This window comes from Eubalaena glacialis, chromosome 11 (assembly GCF_028564815.1).
Source record: "Eubalaena glacialis isolate mEubGla1 chromosome 11, mEubGla1.1.hap2.+ XY, whole genome shotgun sequence".
Lineage (NCBI taxonomy): Eukaryota > Metazoa > Chordata > Mammalia > Artiodactyla > Balaenidae > Eubalaena > Eubalaena glacialis.
This window is the reverse complement of record NC_083726.1, coordinates 103,966,782-103,984,954: the sequence shown is the minus strand read 5'-3', so window position 1 is coordinate 103,984,954 and position 18,173 is coordinate 103,966,782. Positions and strand designations below refer to the sequence as shown.

General features: G+C 40.1%; 1 protein-coding gene across 1 annotated transcript in view; it reads left to right on the top strand.

Annotated features, from left to right (window-relative positions):
* The first annotated feature begins 632 nt into the window (after window positions 1–632).
* Window positions 633–18,173, top strand: part of DERA (deoxyribose-phosphate aldolase) — a 119,280-nt gene continuing 101,739 nt past the window's right edge. Inside the window, exon 1 of the mRNA XM_061205040.1 lies at window positions 633–725. Within this exon, the coding sequence (XP_061061023.1) occupies window positions 695–725 (31 nt within the window). The 5' untranslated portion in view covers window positions 633–694. The remainder of the gene's footprint in view (window positions 726–18,173) is intronic.

The following is an 18,173-nucleotide window of genomic DNA, read 5'->3' as shown; positions in this document are numbered from 1 at the left end:
CTGCACGCAGCAACGAAGACCCAATGCAGCCAAAAATAAATAAATAAATAATTAAAAAAAAAAAAGATGTCAAGGTGCTTTCTTACAGATAAGGAAAATGAAGCTTAGAAAGGCAGTTGATGGCCCAGTGTCACAATTGCTGCCAGAGCAAAGCTGAGACCCCAGTTCTTCCCACTCCTAGGCCTCCTGGTTTTTCAGGCCACAGAGTTGCTTCTCTTCAGGAAGCCAAGCGTAGAAGTCACAGGGCACCGGGCCCCAGTTTGCCGGTTGGCCGCCCTTACCAGGCTAAGGGATCACCGCTCTCGTTTCAGGTGTGGGGTCCTCGAGCTCTGGTCTCAGGCAGTAATTGGAAGGATCCTCTCCCTTCTTGTTCCGTAACCCTACTGTGAAAAGTCTCCAAATGCTTTTATTCAGTACAGTCAGCAACTTAAGGGTTTCACCACGAGTTCTGGCAGCATGATTTGCGGGAGTTAGTACGCGAGTTCCGCACCCGGTGGAGAAGACCGAGGAACGCGCGCAGCGGATTTTCCCGGCAGAGGAAAGAACCCGGGATCCCGCCTCCGCGGCCCGGCCGGTGGCTCCGCCCCCAGAGCGGAGGGGGCGGGGCGTGCGGCGCGCGCGCGCGCAGAAGCAGGAAGGGCAGAGCTAAGGCGGGCGGGCGCGTGGGAGTCGGCGGTGCAGTGGTGGCCCAGTCATGTCGGCGCACCAGCGGGGCACGGAGCTCGGTAAGGGCCCGCGGTCGCTCCCTCCCCTCTCTGTTGCTCCCAGTCCCCTGTCTCTTCGAGCCTCGCGCCGCCCGGTGCCCTGGCCAGGGGTTCCCGTGGCGCGTGCTTCCCAGGGCGGGAGGCGCAGGCTCGGGGGTCCGTACCTGGGAGACACAGCCCTTGCGCACGTGGAACCCGCAAGCCTTGACTCCCAAGCTCTTATATTTATAAGCGGAAGGAATAGGAAAGGATTAGACTTTTATCTTCCAACTCATTAGCTCACCTGGTTGCGAAGAACAGCAACAACAAAAAACCCGCAAAGACCCCCAAACAAACCAAATGAAAACCTCCCTTCCACGCTCCTAATAGAATTATCTTGTGCGATTTAATGCCGGGTTTCCATAGGTAATTGTTAACACAGCCGTATCCCCAGAGTGATCGTGCTGTTGGAAAAGTTGTCTCTGGACTATATAACTTAATGTAAATTGTATGATTTTTAGAAGTACAGCGACTTCTAAAAGTGCTTGGATTATTTCGCCATTTATTTCATTTCATTGATGTTCTAAAATATTTCTGGCAAGAAAACTTAGTTTTGATTTCCCAAAATGTGAAAAATTTGTAATTCAAACATATAAAAACCATGATGGAGCCAAAGGTTAAGGATCTCAGTTTAAGTATTATAGCTTGCATGTCGGTATCCTGGATCTTCAGTTTAGCTCTGTGACTTTGGGCAAATAACTTAATCACTCTGTGCTTAAATTTCTTAATCTGTAAAATGATTATAGTAGTAGCACTTACCTCATAAAGTGGTTTGGAGATTAAATGAGAAGATGTTGTTTGGCACATTGTGAGTACGTGGTATATAATAGTATTTTATATATATATATATATATATAGTAAGTATATAATAGTTTACTAGGTACTCACAATGTACCAAGTAAGTATGTACAGTAATAGTATTAAAAGGAGAGTTCTGTTTTTAGGGGCCAGTTTTGAGAAAATTAGCTATAAATTGTATGTAAGTCATACGGGTACACTTTTTTCTTTAAAAGTGACTGTTTTAATTAGAGTCTAGGCTTCATGAGATGGTCCAGAACTTTTGTTGAATGGTAAGAGCTTGTCTTTATAAAGGCAGGTGATTTCCTCACCAAACTGATTCTCCTTTACTCACTGCCCTTTAAGCAGGTTATATTTTAAACTCTAGTTCTGTCTTTGGAATGTGGACTTTAGTATAGTAATAAAGGAGTTCCCTAGATTGGAAGATCCAGAAAGATGATGGGCGGGGGATAGGGTTGGGCTGTGGGTCTTAGTCACCTTGGTATCTTCAGGGTATGGCTGTGGGACTTTGTTCGCCATTTGATGCACTGTTATTTCCCCAAAACTTAGCAGTTTATTTTTCTTTCAAGAAACACAAACCTTTTTCTCTTTCTTTTTCTTATTGAGGTATAGTTGACATAGAACTTTTTTTACTTTATTTGCAAGAATTAGAATTGCATCCATTCATTTGTTGAAAAGTAACAGTATAGACAAAAATCAATTGCTATGTAGAATAATAGTAAATGTGATTTTTATGCATCTATTTAAATGATCATAGTTTTGTTTTATTCTCTTTGTTTAAATAACATCAGATATATTTCAAGGGTGTTTTTCCTTCATTGGTATTAATCATTAATCCAGACAGAGATTTGGCCTAAAATGCTAAAATAAATTATTTGAAATATTTATGTACTAGGAAAAAAAATCACTCAGTATTAATTTATGCAGTTTATTAGTTGATGCCTTTTATAGAGTTTTCTAATAAAAAGTCTTTTAAAATAAACACTTTCTTAAAGAAATAAACTTTTATTCCCTTATTACGAAGGAATTCATGTTTATTGTAAAAATTTTAGAAAATACAATTAGAACAAAAAAACTAAAATTATTACTGATACAGTCACTAATTTATATTGTAGTGCATGTATATACTTCTAGTTAATAGACTTTTTTTTTTTAATAAATAGGTTCATTTGAGACTGAATCTGACCCTCATGATAAAACCTTCAAGGAAAACATTCTTTTATGGACCCATTGGACATGAGAAAGAAAGAACAGACCCTCTAATGTTCATTTTTATGGCAGTGTTTAATGATCAATCCTATCTGTTTAAGATATTTTCTACTTAAAACATTAATTTCTGATTTTCTCCAACTTATACATAAAGCTAAAAACCTCTTTTTCTTTGGGCAGTGTTTGCTGTTAAGTGGGTAGGTGACAGCTGTGTCCTCCTATGGAGAAGGCTTGACCAGTTTGGAATCAGAAGGAAAAAGAACACTAAATCTGGTCTAGCTCCAGCCTGTGGCTTTGGCCTGGTTACTTGCTTTATTTGAACAGTAGATCAGCGGTTCTCAGAGTGTGGTTCTGGGACCTACAGCATTAACATTAGGTGACAGCTCATTAGAAATGCAAATTCTCAGGCCACATTGATCTCCTAATGAGTCAGAAACTCTGGAGGTGGGGCCTGGCATTCTGGGTGGTTTTGAAGTGGTTCTGAAATGCACTCAGATTTGAGAACCACTGGCTTAAAGATCTTTATGGCTGTATGGAGTGCTTCTGGCCCTTTGCATTCTATTAAGATGGACTGATGATGTTCTTTTCTTTATTCTGCTAGATGCCTGTTAAGTTTTGCCTGAAATGTAGGTGCAGCAGGGGCAGTGATCTTTCTTTTCTTCATTGATGTATCCCAGGCAGTTAGGATAGTGTCTGGCACACGGAAGGCCCACAAACATGCCTGCTGAATGAAGGAGTGAATTTAGAACTACTCCTTGCTTGGGAGCACCGGGGTGTCCACCTGGGCCCTTGTGTGTGGACAGGTGCTGTTCAGTCTCTATCTTCTCCCTCTTTTCTGAATAACGTTACAATTTAATTTTGTTACTTCTGTCTTTAAAGAGACCTCAAGAGGCTTACGAAGGATGTTGGCAGTGTGGCTTCCTTTCAAATGTGATTTTCTTTGGAGGCATCTGGAAGATGGGGGTGTTGTATTAGGTGACTTCTAAGGGTCTCTGCTCTGTATCTGTCTTTATATCTGTAAGATCTTGTGTACAGAAAGGAAATTTTCAAAGATATCTGAAAAACAGAAAAAAACTAATTGAAAACTGATTTTTAACTGGGACGGGATGGGGACAATTCTACGAATTTCCTGTGTTGCAGTAAAAAGAGATTGTTTTAGGCATATATCCACAATTGGAATGATCAGGGACCATGATTACTGAGGAATGTTTTGCTCTGTAGGGGCATTTTTTGTAATCCAAGTCAGAACAAACAGAAAGGGCAGTTTATTTGCTTAAAATACAGATAAACGAGATCAGTTTTGGATTAGTTGCCAAACCAAGAAGCAAGACGGGATTTTGTATTTTACGAAGCACTGTTATTCATCCAAAAAATAGTTATTGAGTACCGACTGTGAACTGGGTAGTATTACCCTGGGCTCTGGGGATACAAGACGGACAAGGGTAGTCCCTGCCTTCACAGAACTAGGTCCGATCCCTAGCTGGGCATCGAGCCAAAACTACAATTAAAATAAGTGCAAATGTGATATGCAGTTACTTTCCATTTATTTTTGTCTATTTAAGAAATTAGATAGTTGTGCCTAAACTGTACCTTAAATGAGTTGCCATAACAGAGTTCTGGCCCTCTTGGCATTGTAACTTTTATTTTCCCTTTAAGAACTTAGATAAGAATCAAAATGTAAGGAGCTCATTTCTGCCACTTGCGCTAAGGCATAACTTTGGTGTAGAATGCTTCTGATTTTGGTGGTGGTGATTTTTCCACTGCAAAGTTATCTTAGAAAAGTTAAAGAAAAATTTTTTTGACTGGAATCTTATAAACTTTAAAGTTAGGCAAAGCATGGGTTGCTTGCACGATAATTCTTTATTTAACACTAGACACTATGCCTAGGTGCTGGGTATAATGATGGTGGTTACCATAGAGCTTTAGTTTTGTGCCAGGTACTATACTGAGTGCTTTTTGCATTATCTCATTTAGTCTTCACAACAGCCCTGTGAAGATTTTATTATGATCTCTGTTCTACAGATGTGCAAACTGAGGTATAGGGAGTTTGAAGTAACTTGCCAAAAGCCAGCTAGGCAGAGCTAATGTGGCAGAGCCAGAATTCAAACCTAGATGGTTTGGTGCTAACACTGCGTGCTTCCCCACTGCAGTTGGTCTATTGGTGCTGCCTGGGGCACTCGATCTGTGATGTAAGAGAAGGCAAGTCGATAACTAGTGAATAATTTTACTGTGACTTTCTTAGCTTTGATTTGCCTGTGTCTATGTGAAAGGTTTTTGTTTTATTGCCATAACCTACATCTTTTTTTTTAACTTTTTATTTTATATTGGAGTATAGTTGGTTAACAATGTTGTGTTAGTTTCAGGTGTACAGCAAAGTGATTCAGTTATATATATATATATATATATATATATATATATATATTTATACACACACACGTATCTATTCTTTTTCAAATTCTTTTCCCATTTAGGCTGTTACATAATATTGAGCAGCGTTCCCTGTGCTATACAGTAGGTCTTGTTGCATAACCCACATCTTAACCATTGCAATTTGTTTGGGGGAAGATGAGGTTTATCCTGAGGGAGAATGGAAATATCCAAATTTTGGTGGATTATGAGAGTAGGCTTAGATGTAACTGAATAAGAAATTTTATGGGGTGGCATCTTAAAGCCAGCCTTCCTCTGGGATTTCTTCAGGTAGGTGTGCTGATGTGCCTCAGAGCATCATGGGGTGGGGACCTGGGAGTGAGCTCCAAGGGGTCAGGGGTTTTTTGTTGGTTTGTTTTCTTTTTCTTGTCTCTTTGTATTTTTGAAAACCCCAGCTCTCATACTCTAGTCTTTGGGCTTACTTTGGCTTCCTGGGTTTAAAAACCAATCCTGTCTCTTGATGTGATCTTTAGGTGTAGAAAGAAAAAGAAAGAGAGAGAGAGAGAAAGAAAGGAAGATCGAGAAAAATTTTGATAATTATGTTTTGTTGATTTGAGGTGACTTTTTTGTCTTTGTTTTTTGTCTTTTTTTGGTTTGTTTTTTTGGATTTCTAATTTTGGGACCTCTTTTTATAGTTTCCTGAGAACTGGAATCTCTTTAGTTATAAACAAGGCAGTTTAAGGAGTCTGTAGATTTCAGGTGAGAAACAACATGAATTATCTTTCCAGAATCCCTTTTGTTGTTTATTTTTTGTGAGACAGAAGGGCATTGAAGATTAGGTAAGAATAGAATTAAAAATTCTTTAGATTTCTTCAGGGGATTTCCCAAGTGGAGTTAACTGGAGATTTCTTCTTAACTGTAAAATTGATTTGTGCCATATTTTAAATTAGTGTGGATTTTATATCTGAATCCAATATTTTTTCTCTTTAATACTTAGTATATGTATATTTCTTTAGGTTTAATGTGATACTTTTGCAACATTACCTCTTAATTCTCCCAGTAATCCTTTGGGGTGAGTTGTTATTTTCACTTCATAGGTAATGATTCAAATCCAGAACATCTGAGTACAAGTTCTTTATTCTTTGCTTTACACCGTAGCTGCTTCTGTGTGTATATGTAATATTCTAGGTACTAGGGAAGAAAGATAATATGAAAATAATTATTTTTATGTAATTCTGATCTTACACATGATGAATTTATTATCTTCCACTGAGTACAGGTATCCCACTGCACTTGGTTACCTTACGCCACTTCACTTATGAAATGCCTACATTAGTACCTGTTTTCACTAACGGAAAGAAATTCAAAAGAATTTTTGCTTTTACAGAAAGTTATTAGACCTACTAACATAGGTCTTCCATAAAAGCGAAATGGCATAATGAGAAGTTTTGGAAAGTGGGTGATACTTTTCACTTTATGCCAGTTCGGCTTACCAAAGGTTTCCTAGGAGCCCTCTACTTTCAGATAGTAGGGGAAACCTGTATTGATTATAAACCAGAATAACAAAAGTTTTTTGCTGTACTTTTTTTTTTTTTAACTTTAAAGCAATGTCAAACTTTTAGGAAAGTTGTAAGTGCAGTAGAAAGAACTTTTTCCTTTGAACCACCTGAGGAATACGGTTGACTGACATGATGCATCACCACCCCTGGATACTTGAGTATTTCCTATGGGTAAGGACAGTTTCCTCAAAGGCTGCAACAACCCTGCAGTCCTCAAAGTGAGACCTTTAACATGGATACATTATTACCATCCAATCCACCAACTTCATTCACATTTGGCCAGTTGTCCAAACAATGTTTTTTATTTAAAAAGATCCGTTTCACAATCATATGTTGCCTTTAACTGTCGTGTCTTTTTAGTCTTCAGGCTGAAATGATTGCTCAGTGTTTCATTGACTTTTGCAGCATACGGGCCAGTTACTTTATAGGATGTTCCTCTGTTTCTGTTTGCCGTGTTTTTTTGGTGGTTAGATTCAGATTATGCATCTCTGGCAGGAATTTCACAGAAATGATGCTGTGTTCTTCTCATTGCATCCTGTTAGGTAGCACATGATATTGATTTGTCTCATTATTGATGGTGTTCATTTTGATTATTCGATTAAGGTGCTGTCTTCTAGGCTTCACCACTGTAAAGTTACTTTTTAACCTTTGTAATTCATGTGTATTTTGTGTGGTGGTACTTTGAAACTGTTTAAGTACCCTGTTTCTCTGCAGATTTTCAATTTATTTATGTTTGTTTATATTAGTATATATTTGAGGTTTCCTATTTTTTCCAAATAGGTTGTAATTGTTACTATTATTATTTAATATTCAAATTGTTTAGATTTTGCTAAGGGGAGCCCCTTCATCTTAGCTTCTCTCTCTTTTTGACGTGTACCATTATTTTTGAAGTACTTCATTCTTTTTTGGCTTAACAAAGTGTCCCAGGCTTATCTTATACTTTCCCTGCCCCAGCACTAGAGTCAGCTCTTTCTCCAAGGAATGTTTCTTTCAGTGGATAATCGTATTTAGATGCCATGATCTGGGCGGTAGGTATGCTCATGGTGACTGGAATGTCTCTGCTCCTAAGCCCCTTACTTGGTAGAGCTAGAGAATGTGTGCACACATACACCCACACATTTACTTCTGTAACTGTCTACTTATCATCTATCTATATCTCTCTGTGTAGTGAAAACCATGAGTTCAGACTGATTCCTCCAATTCCAGTACAGTACCACGGATTTGTTCCATTTTTCTCTCTTTGCATATTTGAAATCCTTCACATGCTGGGCTCTACATACTCCACGGCCAGTAGACATTCTTCTTGACTTACTCAGGTTCTGACACTCTGAGCTGGGTACCTTCATCCAGCCTGGACTCCACCTGCCTGCATCAGGCTGCTGCCCACATTGATACCCCCCAGCAGGTCTATCTATGGCTCTCTGGGCCAGGCTGCCCATCCATGTAGATAGCCTCCTTTTCCTGCTTGTCTCAACTCCCGTGTCTGGCTACCCCTTCCCTTCATGCAGACACCCTCTGTGTTGCGATTGGACTCTGGCCTACCCCCCGTGCTTAAGTGTCCCCCTAGCTTGTTAGGCTCCCATAGCCCACTCTGGGCCATAGTGAGTCCCCCTCCTGACCTGGCTCAAATGACTCCCACCCTCCCGGGGTGGGGGGTTAGGACAATTGTTTAGGAGGGGAGGGGACCAGAATACATTTTAAAAATTTATTCTTATGTATTATAAGCTTATACACATTTAAAAAAAAACCAAAAAAAACAAAGTAGAGTTCCTGCTATTCCTGGCACTGGTTACTTGTTGCTCATGGTAATGGCTGGGATACCAGAGTGACCATAGCCTGGTCTTTGCTTTCCTGAAGCTCACAGTCAACGAAGGGACACTGTCATGTACATCATCACAGGAGGATGCAGGTGACCATATAGAAGGAATCAGATTGGAAAGTGATGGAGGAATTTACAGATAGTCCAGGGGAGGTTTTTGGAAAGGATGGTTGTGACAGGGAGTAGTTTCTGCAAAGGAACTTACCCAGAACAGCCTGGCATGTTTCATTAACTATAGGAACCCAATTTTCAGATTTCTAGTGTAATCTTCTCATTCTGTAATGGCTAACAGTAATATTTTAGTGAAGAAAGAAGAAAAAAACCCTTCGTATTCTACGTATGAAATTCATCCACAGAGTGAATATAATGATCATGTACACTTTTAGGTTTTAAATTGGGCATCCTTTTCTGAACTCGAACTTTGATTTTACCTTAGAAGTCTTTTACCATTTGCTTATAAGCATGAATGGTGAGGCTGTGTTTTATTGTTCTGATACTGTTTTGGTAAACAGAAAGAATTATAATCATGTGGGTTTGTTGTATAATTAAATAATTAAAAGTTTTCCATGGTGCCTGCTAATTAAAAAAAAAAACAAATTTTTTTTTTAAAGCATCTGAGCTCTGTGGATTTTAATTGTTAGGAGGGAAGGCGAACTTCAAGCGCTCATTTGAAATGGGATACCTCTGCTGGGAAAGAAAGACTAGTCAACGAGACAGCGGAGAGAGCCCTGGAGGATGCGATTTAGACGTGTCACTAGAAATTGTTTAAGTGGAGAGCGCTGGCCCTTTTAAAACGCTGCCTGTCACTGGAGGATTGGGTCACCTTGAAATGTGTTCATCTTTGAGTTAAAGGCGTAAAAAGGCACTTTGAAATTTTTCAGTTAACTTTGGTGTGTGGTGTGTGTGCATCTGTGGATGTACCTCTCCTCTGCCTGCCTCAGCCATTAATAGTCATTTCCCTGGAAACCAAAGTGGTCGCACAAGAAGGATAAATGTTTCATCTCCGCTCCAGCAAACTATACAGATTTTTAAGTGTTGAGACTCTCCTGGGCTGCAACTTCTGTCTTTGTAGAGTCAGGCCTACTTCCCCTAAAGCAAAGTCTGAGATAAGAGCAGCCTCTGGTAATTACTTCCTAAAAAGGTGCCACTTAAGTGGTGCTTTGGTTCTCCTGGAATGTGGTTAATAATGTCAAGATTGTAAAAATATCCAAATTAACTGCTCTTGTAATTCAGATTCAGGTAAGCTTTTCAACTGAACACCTAGTGGACACAACTCCTGCCCCATGGCCACAAGGTAGGGGTGTGTTTGTGGGTGTGTAAGTGTGTGATTTCATTCAATGTCTAACATTTGGCATTGAACTAGGTGTCTGGCATGTTTAAGGTCTACAGACTATTATCTCTGATGTAGAGATCCTTGTATAAACATTACTTAGGAATATGTCAAACACTGTTTCCTAGGGAAATAAATAGTGTCCGCATTTATAAAGCTACCTCTTTTTTTTTTAAACATGTCACAGTTTCACAGCAGGAAGGCATCTTAGGTATCAGTCTAACAGATAATACCTTGTATTACAGATGAGCAATTGGAGACCTAAGGAAGGTAAAGCTATGGTCACAGGGCTGGTTAGAGGCAGTACTGGACTTGAGACTCAGGCTCTGTCTTTGCTGATTTATTCCAATAGATTGCGTTACCTCCATTTACCGTTAGCTTTGTAGGAGCTCGGCTGGGCTCTGGCCCTGAATCAGGATCACCTGAGATGCTTGTTAAAAGTGCAGATTTCTGAGCTCCACAATAGCTTTCGTTACCCATATGAGAGGAGGATCCCAGGAATCTACATTTTCACAAGCTCCCCAGATGCTTCTCATGAACACTGCAGATTTAGAACCCTGCAGTAAGCCAGAGTGACCCAGATCAATTAGAGTTTCAGGGAATCTTCCGTTACTATGTTCACTTGGCTTGTATCTGCGGGTTCCGCATCCCTGAAGGGCTGATTGTACTGTGCCATTTTCTGTAAGATATTTGAGCATCCGTAGATTTTGGTATCCATGGGACTCCTGGGACGAATCCTGTGGATACTGAGGGACGACTGTATTACTTTTTTGAGAAATCCTTTCTCTGTCACTTTTACCTTTACGTTTATATCTTTTATATGTCATAGTTTTTTTGTATTTGGTTACCAAAGCTTCTGCAAGCAAATTTGGGGAGAATTTAGCCTTTTATTTTCTAGTCGAAATATGTCACCAAACGTTCAAAGCATGTTGTGAAGGCATATTGGAAAAATCAGGAGTGTAAGGCAGTTACGTAGGTGTATATATCTGAAAAGTGCATTGTATCTGAAATGGAGCATATTTTATTCAAATAACGCCAGTGGCTAAATGGAAAAATATAGTCAAACAGTGGTCCTGATGATGATTTTGGAAACTTATCCGAGAGTATCTTCTCCATGGTCTCAGAGACTGGAGGGGGCAGACCCTAAAGATCCCAATACCCGAAGATGTGATATTGTCTACCAGAAAGAGTAATTTAGTTAATTTTCTGGTGGGAGAAAGAACATATTCATATTTCCTTGGAGATTATTAAGTTTGTGTTGTGGACTCAGGGAGGAAGGGGACAATCCTCTATATATTTGTATTTGGCAAAGTAGCTCCAGCTCTGTCTATTTTGGTGTTTTTGGGGGGAGATTTTTTTTTTTTCCTTCAGTATTTAGGGAGAAACTGAAATGCTTCTGATAATTTTCCAAAGAAACAAGAAATGTATTTTAGTCTTGTATCTTTATAAGCAGAGTTTATTTTCCTTTTTCAAAAAGTTGTGACTCTTCAGGAGGTAATTATTATTATACTCTCAAACCCTTCCATCCAGCACATATATGTAGAGTACCTAGTGCGCACTCAGCACTACCACGTCTTTGTGAAAGAGACGAGGGCCATAGAAGTTGGGAGGCCCCGCCCTTGAGAAACTTCTCTTCATCAAACTTTGAAGTGTCACTGGGAAAGCACAGAGCTTTACTCTTGCCAAGGAAAGCAGACTTTGCTCATCCTTGGGCTATGCAGTTGCCCTGTTTCAAACAACGAACCCGTCAACATTGTATTGATATTTATTACTAACCTTTGGATAATTGTTTAAAAATACCGTGGGAAATCTCTTGCGTGAGGCAGAGATCTCGTATGGGTTTTATCAGTGAAAACACCTCATGGATCTGGCTCCAGGAAGAAAAAAATCACAGTTTCATTCTGCAGATGAATATTGTTTGACTGGTGGTATTATTATGCCAGTAATTACATAAAATAGAGAAGCTGTGGGACTTAGTGATTAGCATGTAGAGTCTAGACAATGCGCATTGGTGCTAATAATACGGAAGATGCCTCAGAGAAAAAGCAGACTTCTCTCTGCTTCTGAAAGAGAGTTAAATTGTTTTGGTGCCGACAATAGTACGTTTACAGGTCAAGTGAAATCAGGCATCCTGTGGAGTGAATGTCGGGGGATCTGTACTTGGCCATGTATGCTTCACCCAGTGCATTGTGGTTTATCAGGAAAGGATACAGGATTGGGACCCAGGCATTTTGGTCCTTTCTCTGACAGCATCTGGCCATGTGACCTTGGGTAGGGGACTCCAGTGCCCTGGCTTGTGCTTTCCAAATCGGTGAAACAGACATATGACAATGTTCGTTGATCTGTTGTAACAAATGTGCCACTCTGGCGGGGGACATGGATAATGGGGAGGGTATGCCTGTGTGGGGCGGGGGGTAAATTGGAAGTCTCTGTACCTTCCACTCAGTTTTGCTGGGAACCTCAAACTTCTCTAAAGAATGAAGTCTACTGAGAAAACAAAACAAAATACAGACACATGATCTCTGAGAGTCCTTCTGGTTCTGAAGTTCTTTGAGTCTTCTGGTCATTACTTAGAGTTCCCATTCTGTGGAACTGTAGGTCTGCGATGGTCTCTGTGCTTGGAATTCATACCTTTCCCTCCTTCTCCGGTCATCACAGTCCTCCCGGGCTTTCAAGGCTCTAAGTTCCAGTGGTCAGTTTTTATCCCCCCCATTCTGTGATGATTGGACATAATGAAATACATTATTATGTATTTTCTTTCTCTCTAGATGTTTCGTGAATGTACATCTGGACTTCACAAGTCTTTCATGCAAGCAGAGCCTTTTATTTTGTATTCATTCCTCTGCATGGCAGAGTAGTGTTCAGTCTTAGTGTTTCATTCATAAAAAGTACCTGGTAGATTCACCTCTTCCTCTTTTCTTCTGTTCCTACACTTTGCTCATTCTATCACATATCTAAGTCATGACAGTGGTCTTTCTCATCTGCCCCAGGAAAATCCATATTTGATTAAACTTTTCCTTATAGTTGTTTGTTCAAATAGAACAAATTACGCTTATCTTCTCATATTTGCTATTTTGATTATTTGGCTCCTTTAGGATGTATTTCCATTTCATGAAAAATATAAAATCTGACTTAGTCAAATTAATGTAATTGCGGTCTTTAGTAGAAAGGCGTAATTGAATTGGGGGGACAATCAGATAGTGCTGTCACCTACTGTATGGCTCAGGGAACTCTGCTCAATATTATGTAACAACCTAAATGGGAAAAGAATTTGAAAAAGAATAGATACATGTATATGTATAACTGAATCACTTTGCTGTACACCTGAAACTAACACAACATTGTTAATCAACTATACTCCAATATAAAATAAAAATTTTAAAAAAAAGAATGAATCCTTTTAAGTAACTGAACCATATATTAAAAAAAGAAAAATAGTGCTGTCAGGAGGTGATGAATGGGTTTAGCCACATAGGAATTCTTACAAGACTGGAAGTGGAAATGTCTGTTACAGTCTGTTAAAGTTGCATGTCAAATAGTTGAATTAAGTAAATATGCTTTTCACTCTAAAGATTTTATATACGGCATTGTAGAAATAGCTTGAGTTTGGAATCATAAAGACCTGTTTGAATCTTAGCCCTGACATGTGCTGTGTGACCTTGGATAAGTACTTCAATCTCTGAGGTTCAGTTTCCTCATCTACAAAATGGACCTGTTGTCTTCGTGGCAGAATTAGTGTGAATATTCAATGAGAAATATAGTTACATCACGCTTAACTTGATGAGTGACCAATCAATGGTAGCCATTATTCCAGTAATCTTCCGAAAATACAGCTTTCATTATTTCACCTCCTGTTAAAGGCTTGCTTCATTTCCTCTGCTGTTCACCACTCATCTCCCGAGGTCCTTTGCCTTGTCTTAATGGCACCTACTGACTTCTGTCCTGTGTTTGCATGTTGTAGTGATGCTTTATATAATAAGCTGCTCGAGGGTAGCATCTGTGTTTGTTGGGTCTCTGTGTCCCTCGTATTACATAGAACAGTAGTTTTCATGGTGCCTGTAATTGTTTTTATTAGTGTTTGTTAAGTGAATGAATAAAGAAGCATTAGTGCCTTTTCTAGCAACTTACAATGCCTGTTGTGCGAAGCCCAGACATTTTGCTCTCTTTTTGAGGATCCTGGATCATTTGGCCTGTTCCTGTTACCCACACCTTCCCCCTTGGAGATCAAGCTTAAATCCCTCCACTCTCTTGAAACCTTTTCTTATTCCTCTTGTTTAGTAGATGTCTTTTAAATTATTTTGATTTTTTTTTCTCTGTAACTTTGCTTCTCGCCATATTGATTACCTGTTCCTTAACACCAAAGATGATAACTCCTACATAAGAGGCATACCTATCTGAAAACTTTGGAAAATGAATCAGTGTGGAGGTTTTACTCTTTCAAAGTATGAATGAAAAATGTTTAAAATTAATACCATTTAGGATGAAATTTTCCTAAACTTAAGTATCTTTAAAAGATGTTTTTGCCTAATAGGTAGTATATAGTCATCATAGAAATTTAAAAAAATGTATAAATAGAATGAAATTAAACTTGCCCAGTATCATACCGTGGAGAAGCAGAACTCTGAAGGTTTAGTCTCTGTGTGAAGTGGAGTGCACTGGGTAAAATTTAATTGTTTTTTGGCGACTTGGAGGATCATCATTACAAGCATGTAAGTCCTTGTAAGTACTCTGTATCGTAAGTACTCAGTAAATATTAACTTTTAGAAATAAAAGGTATAAATGGACTCCTGAAGCTTTTAGAGCCACTTTTCTCTAAGGTGCCTGGGCTGCTCTGCTTTTTTGGTTCACTGAGTGTATTTTTAATAAAGTTTTTGATTCCTCTCTTGTGATCAGGATGTCAGTCTTCTGCTCTGGAGATCTCCACCTTCTGATTTGCTGTTTTGAATATGCACTAGGCTAGAAACAAGAGCATGGAGGTTTCTAGAATTGTGAGAAAACTAAGAGCAAGAGGGTTCTGCGTGGAGGTTCCAGGAGCCTTCCCCAGTTGGGGTCTGCAAGAGAATTAAGCCTTAATGCCCTAAGGCATCCATCATGTATAATGAAACAGTTTTTCTCTGATGCATTTGGAAGGGTACTAGTTCTCTCCTGGGAGGAATGAGAAAGTAGTCATTCAGATTTATTATTTGTTCTCTGGTTCAGATGAGGAACTGTGGTTAAGAAAGGCTAAGGCTCTCCAGTGAGTCGGGTGCATAAACGCCATCTGTGATGCTGTGAAATCTCTATTCACAGATCAGAGCCCTTCTCTTTACTTAGCCTGTGCTTCTTGGTGACATGCCAGAAAGGTGCAGTTGCTGCTTGCCTGATTTTTAATTATTTATTTATTTATTTATTTATTTTTGGCTGTCTTGGGTCTTCGTTTCTGTGCGAGGGCTTTCTCTAGTTGCGGCGAGCGGGGGCCACTCACCATCGCGGCCTCTCTTGTTGCGGAGCACAGGCTCCAGACGCGCAGGCTCAGTAATTGTGGCTCACGGGCCCAGCTGCTCCGTGGCACGTGGGATCTTCCCAGACCAGGGCTCGAACCCGTGTCCCCTGCATTGGCAGGCAGATTCTCAACCACTGCGCCACCAGGGAAGCCCCTGATTTTTTTTTAAAAACAATAGTTAGTTTATCTCATGGCACCAGTTCTGTGTTGGGCTCCTGGAGTGTTCTTAATAAATATCTGTTGACAGACCAATTGATTGTTTTTTACCTTTTTATTGTGAAGGTTTTCAAACATTCACAGAGATGGAGAGATTGCGGTAATGAACCATATACCTATCCCCTAGATTCAGCAGTCATAGTTTGCCACACTTGCTTTACTAGTCCCCCTTTTTGCTATAGTATTTGTAAGTAAATCCAAAATGACATCATACCATTTTGCCCCTACTACTTTGATATATATCTCTAGAAAACCGTATTGTTACAGAACTACTTGATCATTATCATGCTGACAAAGTTAAACTTGATTTGCTTAGAATATTTTGAAAGGGAGATGCTCTTGCTTTCATGAATATGGTAATATGAATACCATTACAATAAAAGTTAATATTGATTGAGTCCTTAAAATATACAAAATCATATAGCTAAGTACATGCATTAGCCTGTACTTTCTTCCTCCCAACAATTTTATATAGTCAGTACCATTTTTATCCTGATTTTACAAAGTGAGGGGGGCTGGGTTTTGAGAGGTAAGGTATCTTGCCTATAATCGTATAGCTGGCAAGAGTGGTGGGCTGGGACTCAGCCCTAGTCTGTGTGACTTGGAAGACTGCTCTTAACCTGAGAACTACCTTGCCTTTTTATATACTTATTTTTAATATTTCATACTTATGTTTGTTATTCTTCATATAACCTCACATTCCATATATGACCAACTGCTAATTACCAGTCTTAATTGGAAACCAGTGAAAGTAGACAGGAAATCTGTAGATAATCTCCAAATGTTATTTTAATTAATAATTTTAAAATTCTTACTCATTTTTCCTCTTATATAGGGGTTTAAAAACAAGAGACAAAAAATGATTACTTTAAAATTCAACTTTTTATATATTTATTATTTGGATTATATGGTGGACATGCCATGGGTAAGCAATGGGAACAGGAAAAGGCCAGGGGCCTAGAGCAACCTGTTTGGATCATTAACCCCTGGGTAATCAAGAGTCAACTGGTGTTACGGATGGATACTGCTTATGGAGCAGGGGAAATTCTGCCTCTGGGGCACCTGCCTCTTGCTGTGAGCTTTCCCCTGAGCTGTCTGTTTGGAGGGTGCCTTTCCCCTTGTTTAAGAGCTGTCTGGGAGAAGAACAGAAAATTCCCTTCCCACCAACGTGTGAGAGATGGATGGTGTAAAGAGCCGCTTTTCCTAGGAAAGTTACCTTTAATAAGTACCAAGGAATGACAGCTGTGCAATTTGAAACATTTAACCAGAGGGAACATTGGGTGGTGGGGGGCCTTCTTGCTATTCCCGAAATCTTGCCATTTTGACTTCTGTCCACTCTGCTGGGTATAGTTGACCTTACGTAAGTCTCTCAGTCTTCTAGGGCTGTAGCTGTTAAATCCTCCCCTGCAGACTGGAGTAGCCTTGTCTGCGAAACTTGGACCAGACCCAGCTCCCGTGGAGAGCTGACTCAGTCACGTGACTGCAACAGGTGCTTCCAGTTGTGGAGCAGGCGGGGGGTGGGGGGTGGATTGGGGAGGGGGTCTGTGTTCTTGGGGTGCACCCCCAGGGGGAATGCTTCCCGAGGAGCGTGGCTGCAGAGATGCTCTTGTAGAGCGGACTCAGCCTAACTTCCGAGTTGGCAAGTCTAATCACTTCTTGTTTAAAGTAGGGGTGCTGGTGCTTTCACGTTTTTGATGACTTGTCACAGAGCATCCAAAGCACCGGCAAAACCAGCCCCCTCGTTAAAAACCTGTGCCACAAAAGAACTTCTTCCCGAAGAGAAATTGCAGAACGCGATCAGGGGATGCTGTGGGAAGCAGTGTTTTGAATCAGCACCCAGCACGTGGTGATTGCCACTCGAATTCCATTTTCAACAGAGGTTCCCAGGCAGTGTTGGCAGTCACGGTGCTCCATAATATGACGGGGTTGGTTTGTTGGTTTTGGAAGGCAGTGTCAACTGGAGCCCTGTCTGCTTACAGTCAGGGTGTTTTATTTTATTTTTTTTAACATCTTTATTGGAGTATAATTGCTTTACAATGGTGTGTTAGTTTCTGCTGTATAACAGAGTGAATCAGCTATACATATACATGTATCCCCATATCCCCTCCCTCTTGCGTCTCCCTCCCACCCTCCCTATCCCACCCCTCTAGGTGGTCACAAAGCACCGAGCTGATCTCCCTGTGCTATGCGGCTGCTTCCCACCAGCTATCTATTTTACATTTGGTAGTGTATATATGTCCATGCCACTCTCTCACTTCGTCCCAGCTTCCCCTTCCCCCTCCCCGTGTCCTCAAGTCCATTCTCTACGTCTGCGTCTTTATTCCTGTCCTGCCCCTAGGTTCTTCAGAAACTTTTTTTTTTTCCCCCTAGATTCCATATATATGTGTTAGCATACGGTATTTGTTTTTCTCTTTCTGACTTACTTCACTCTGTATGACAGACTCTAGGTCCATCCACCTCACTACAAATAACTCAATTTCATTTCTTTTTATGGCTGAGTAATATTCCGTTATATATATGTGCTACATCTTCTTTATCCATATTTTAGCACATGTTAGATGCCTGCTGTTTTAGGGGTACACCTACATCCCAAGCTCCTTCTGCATGTGTTTAAATATATGTATTTAAACATAGATAAAGGCATTACTGG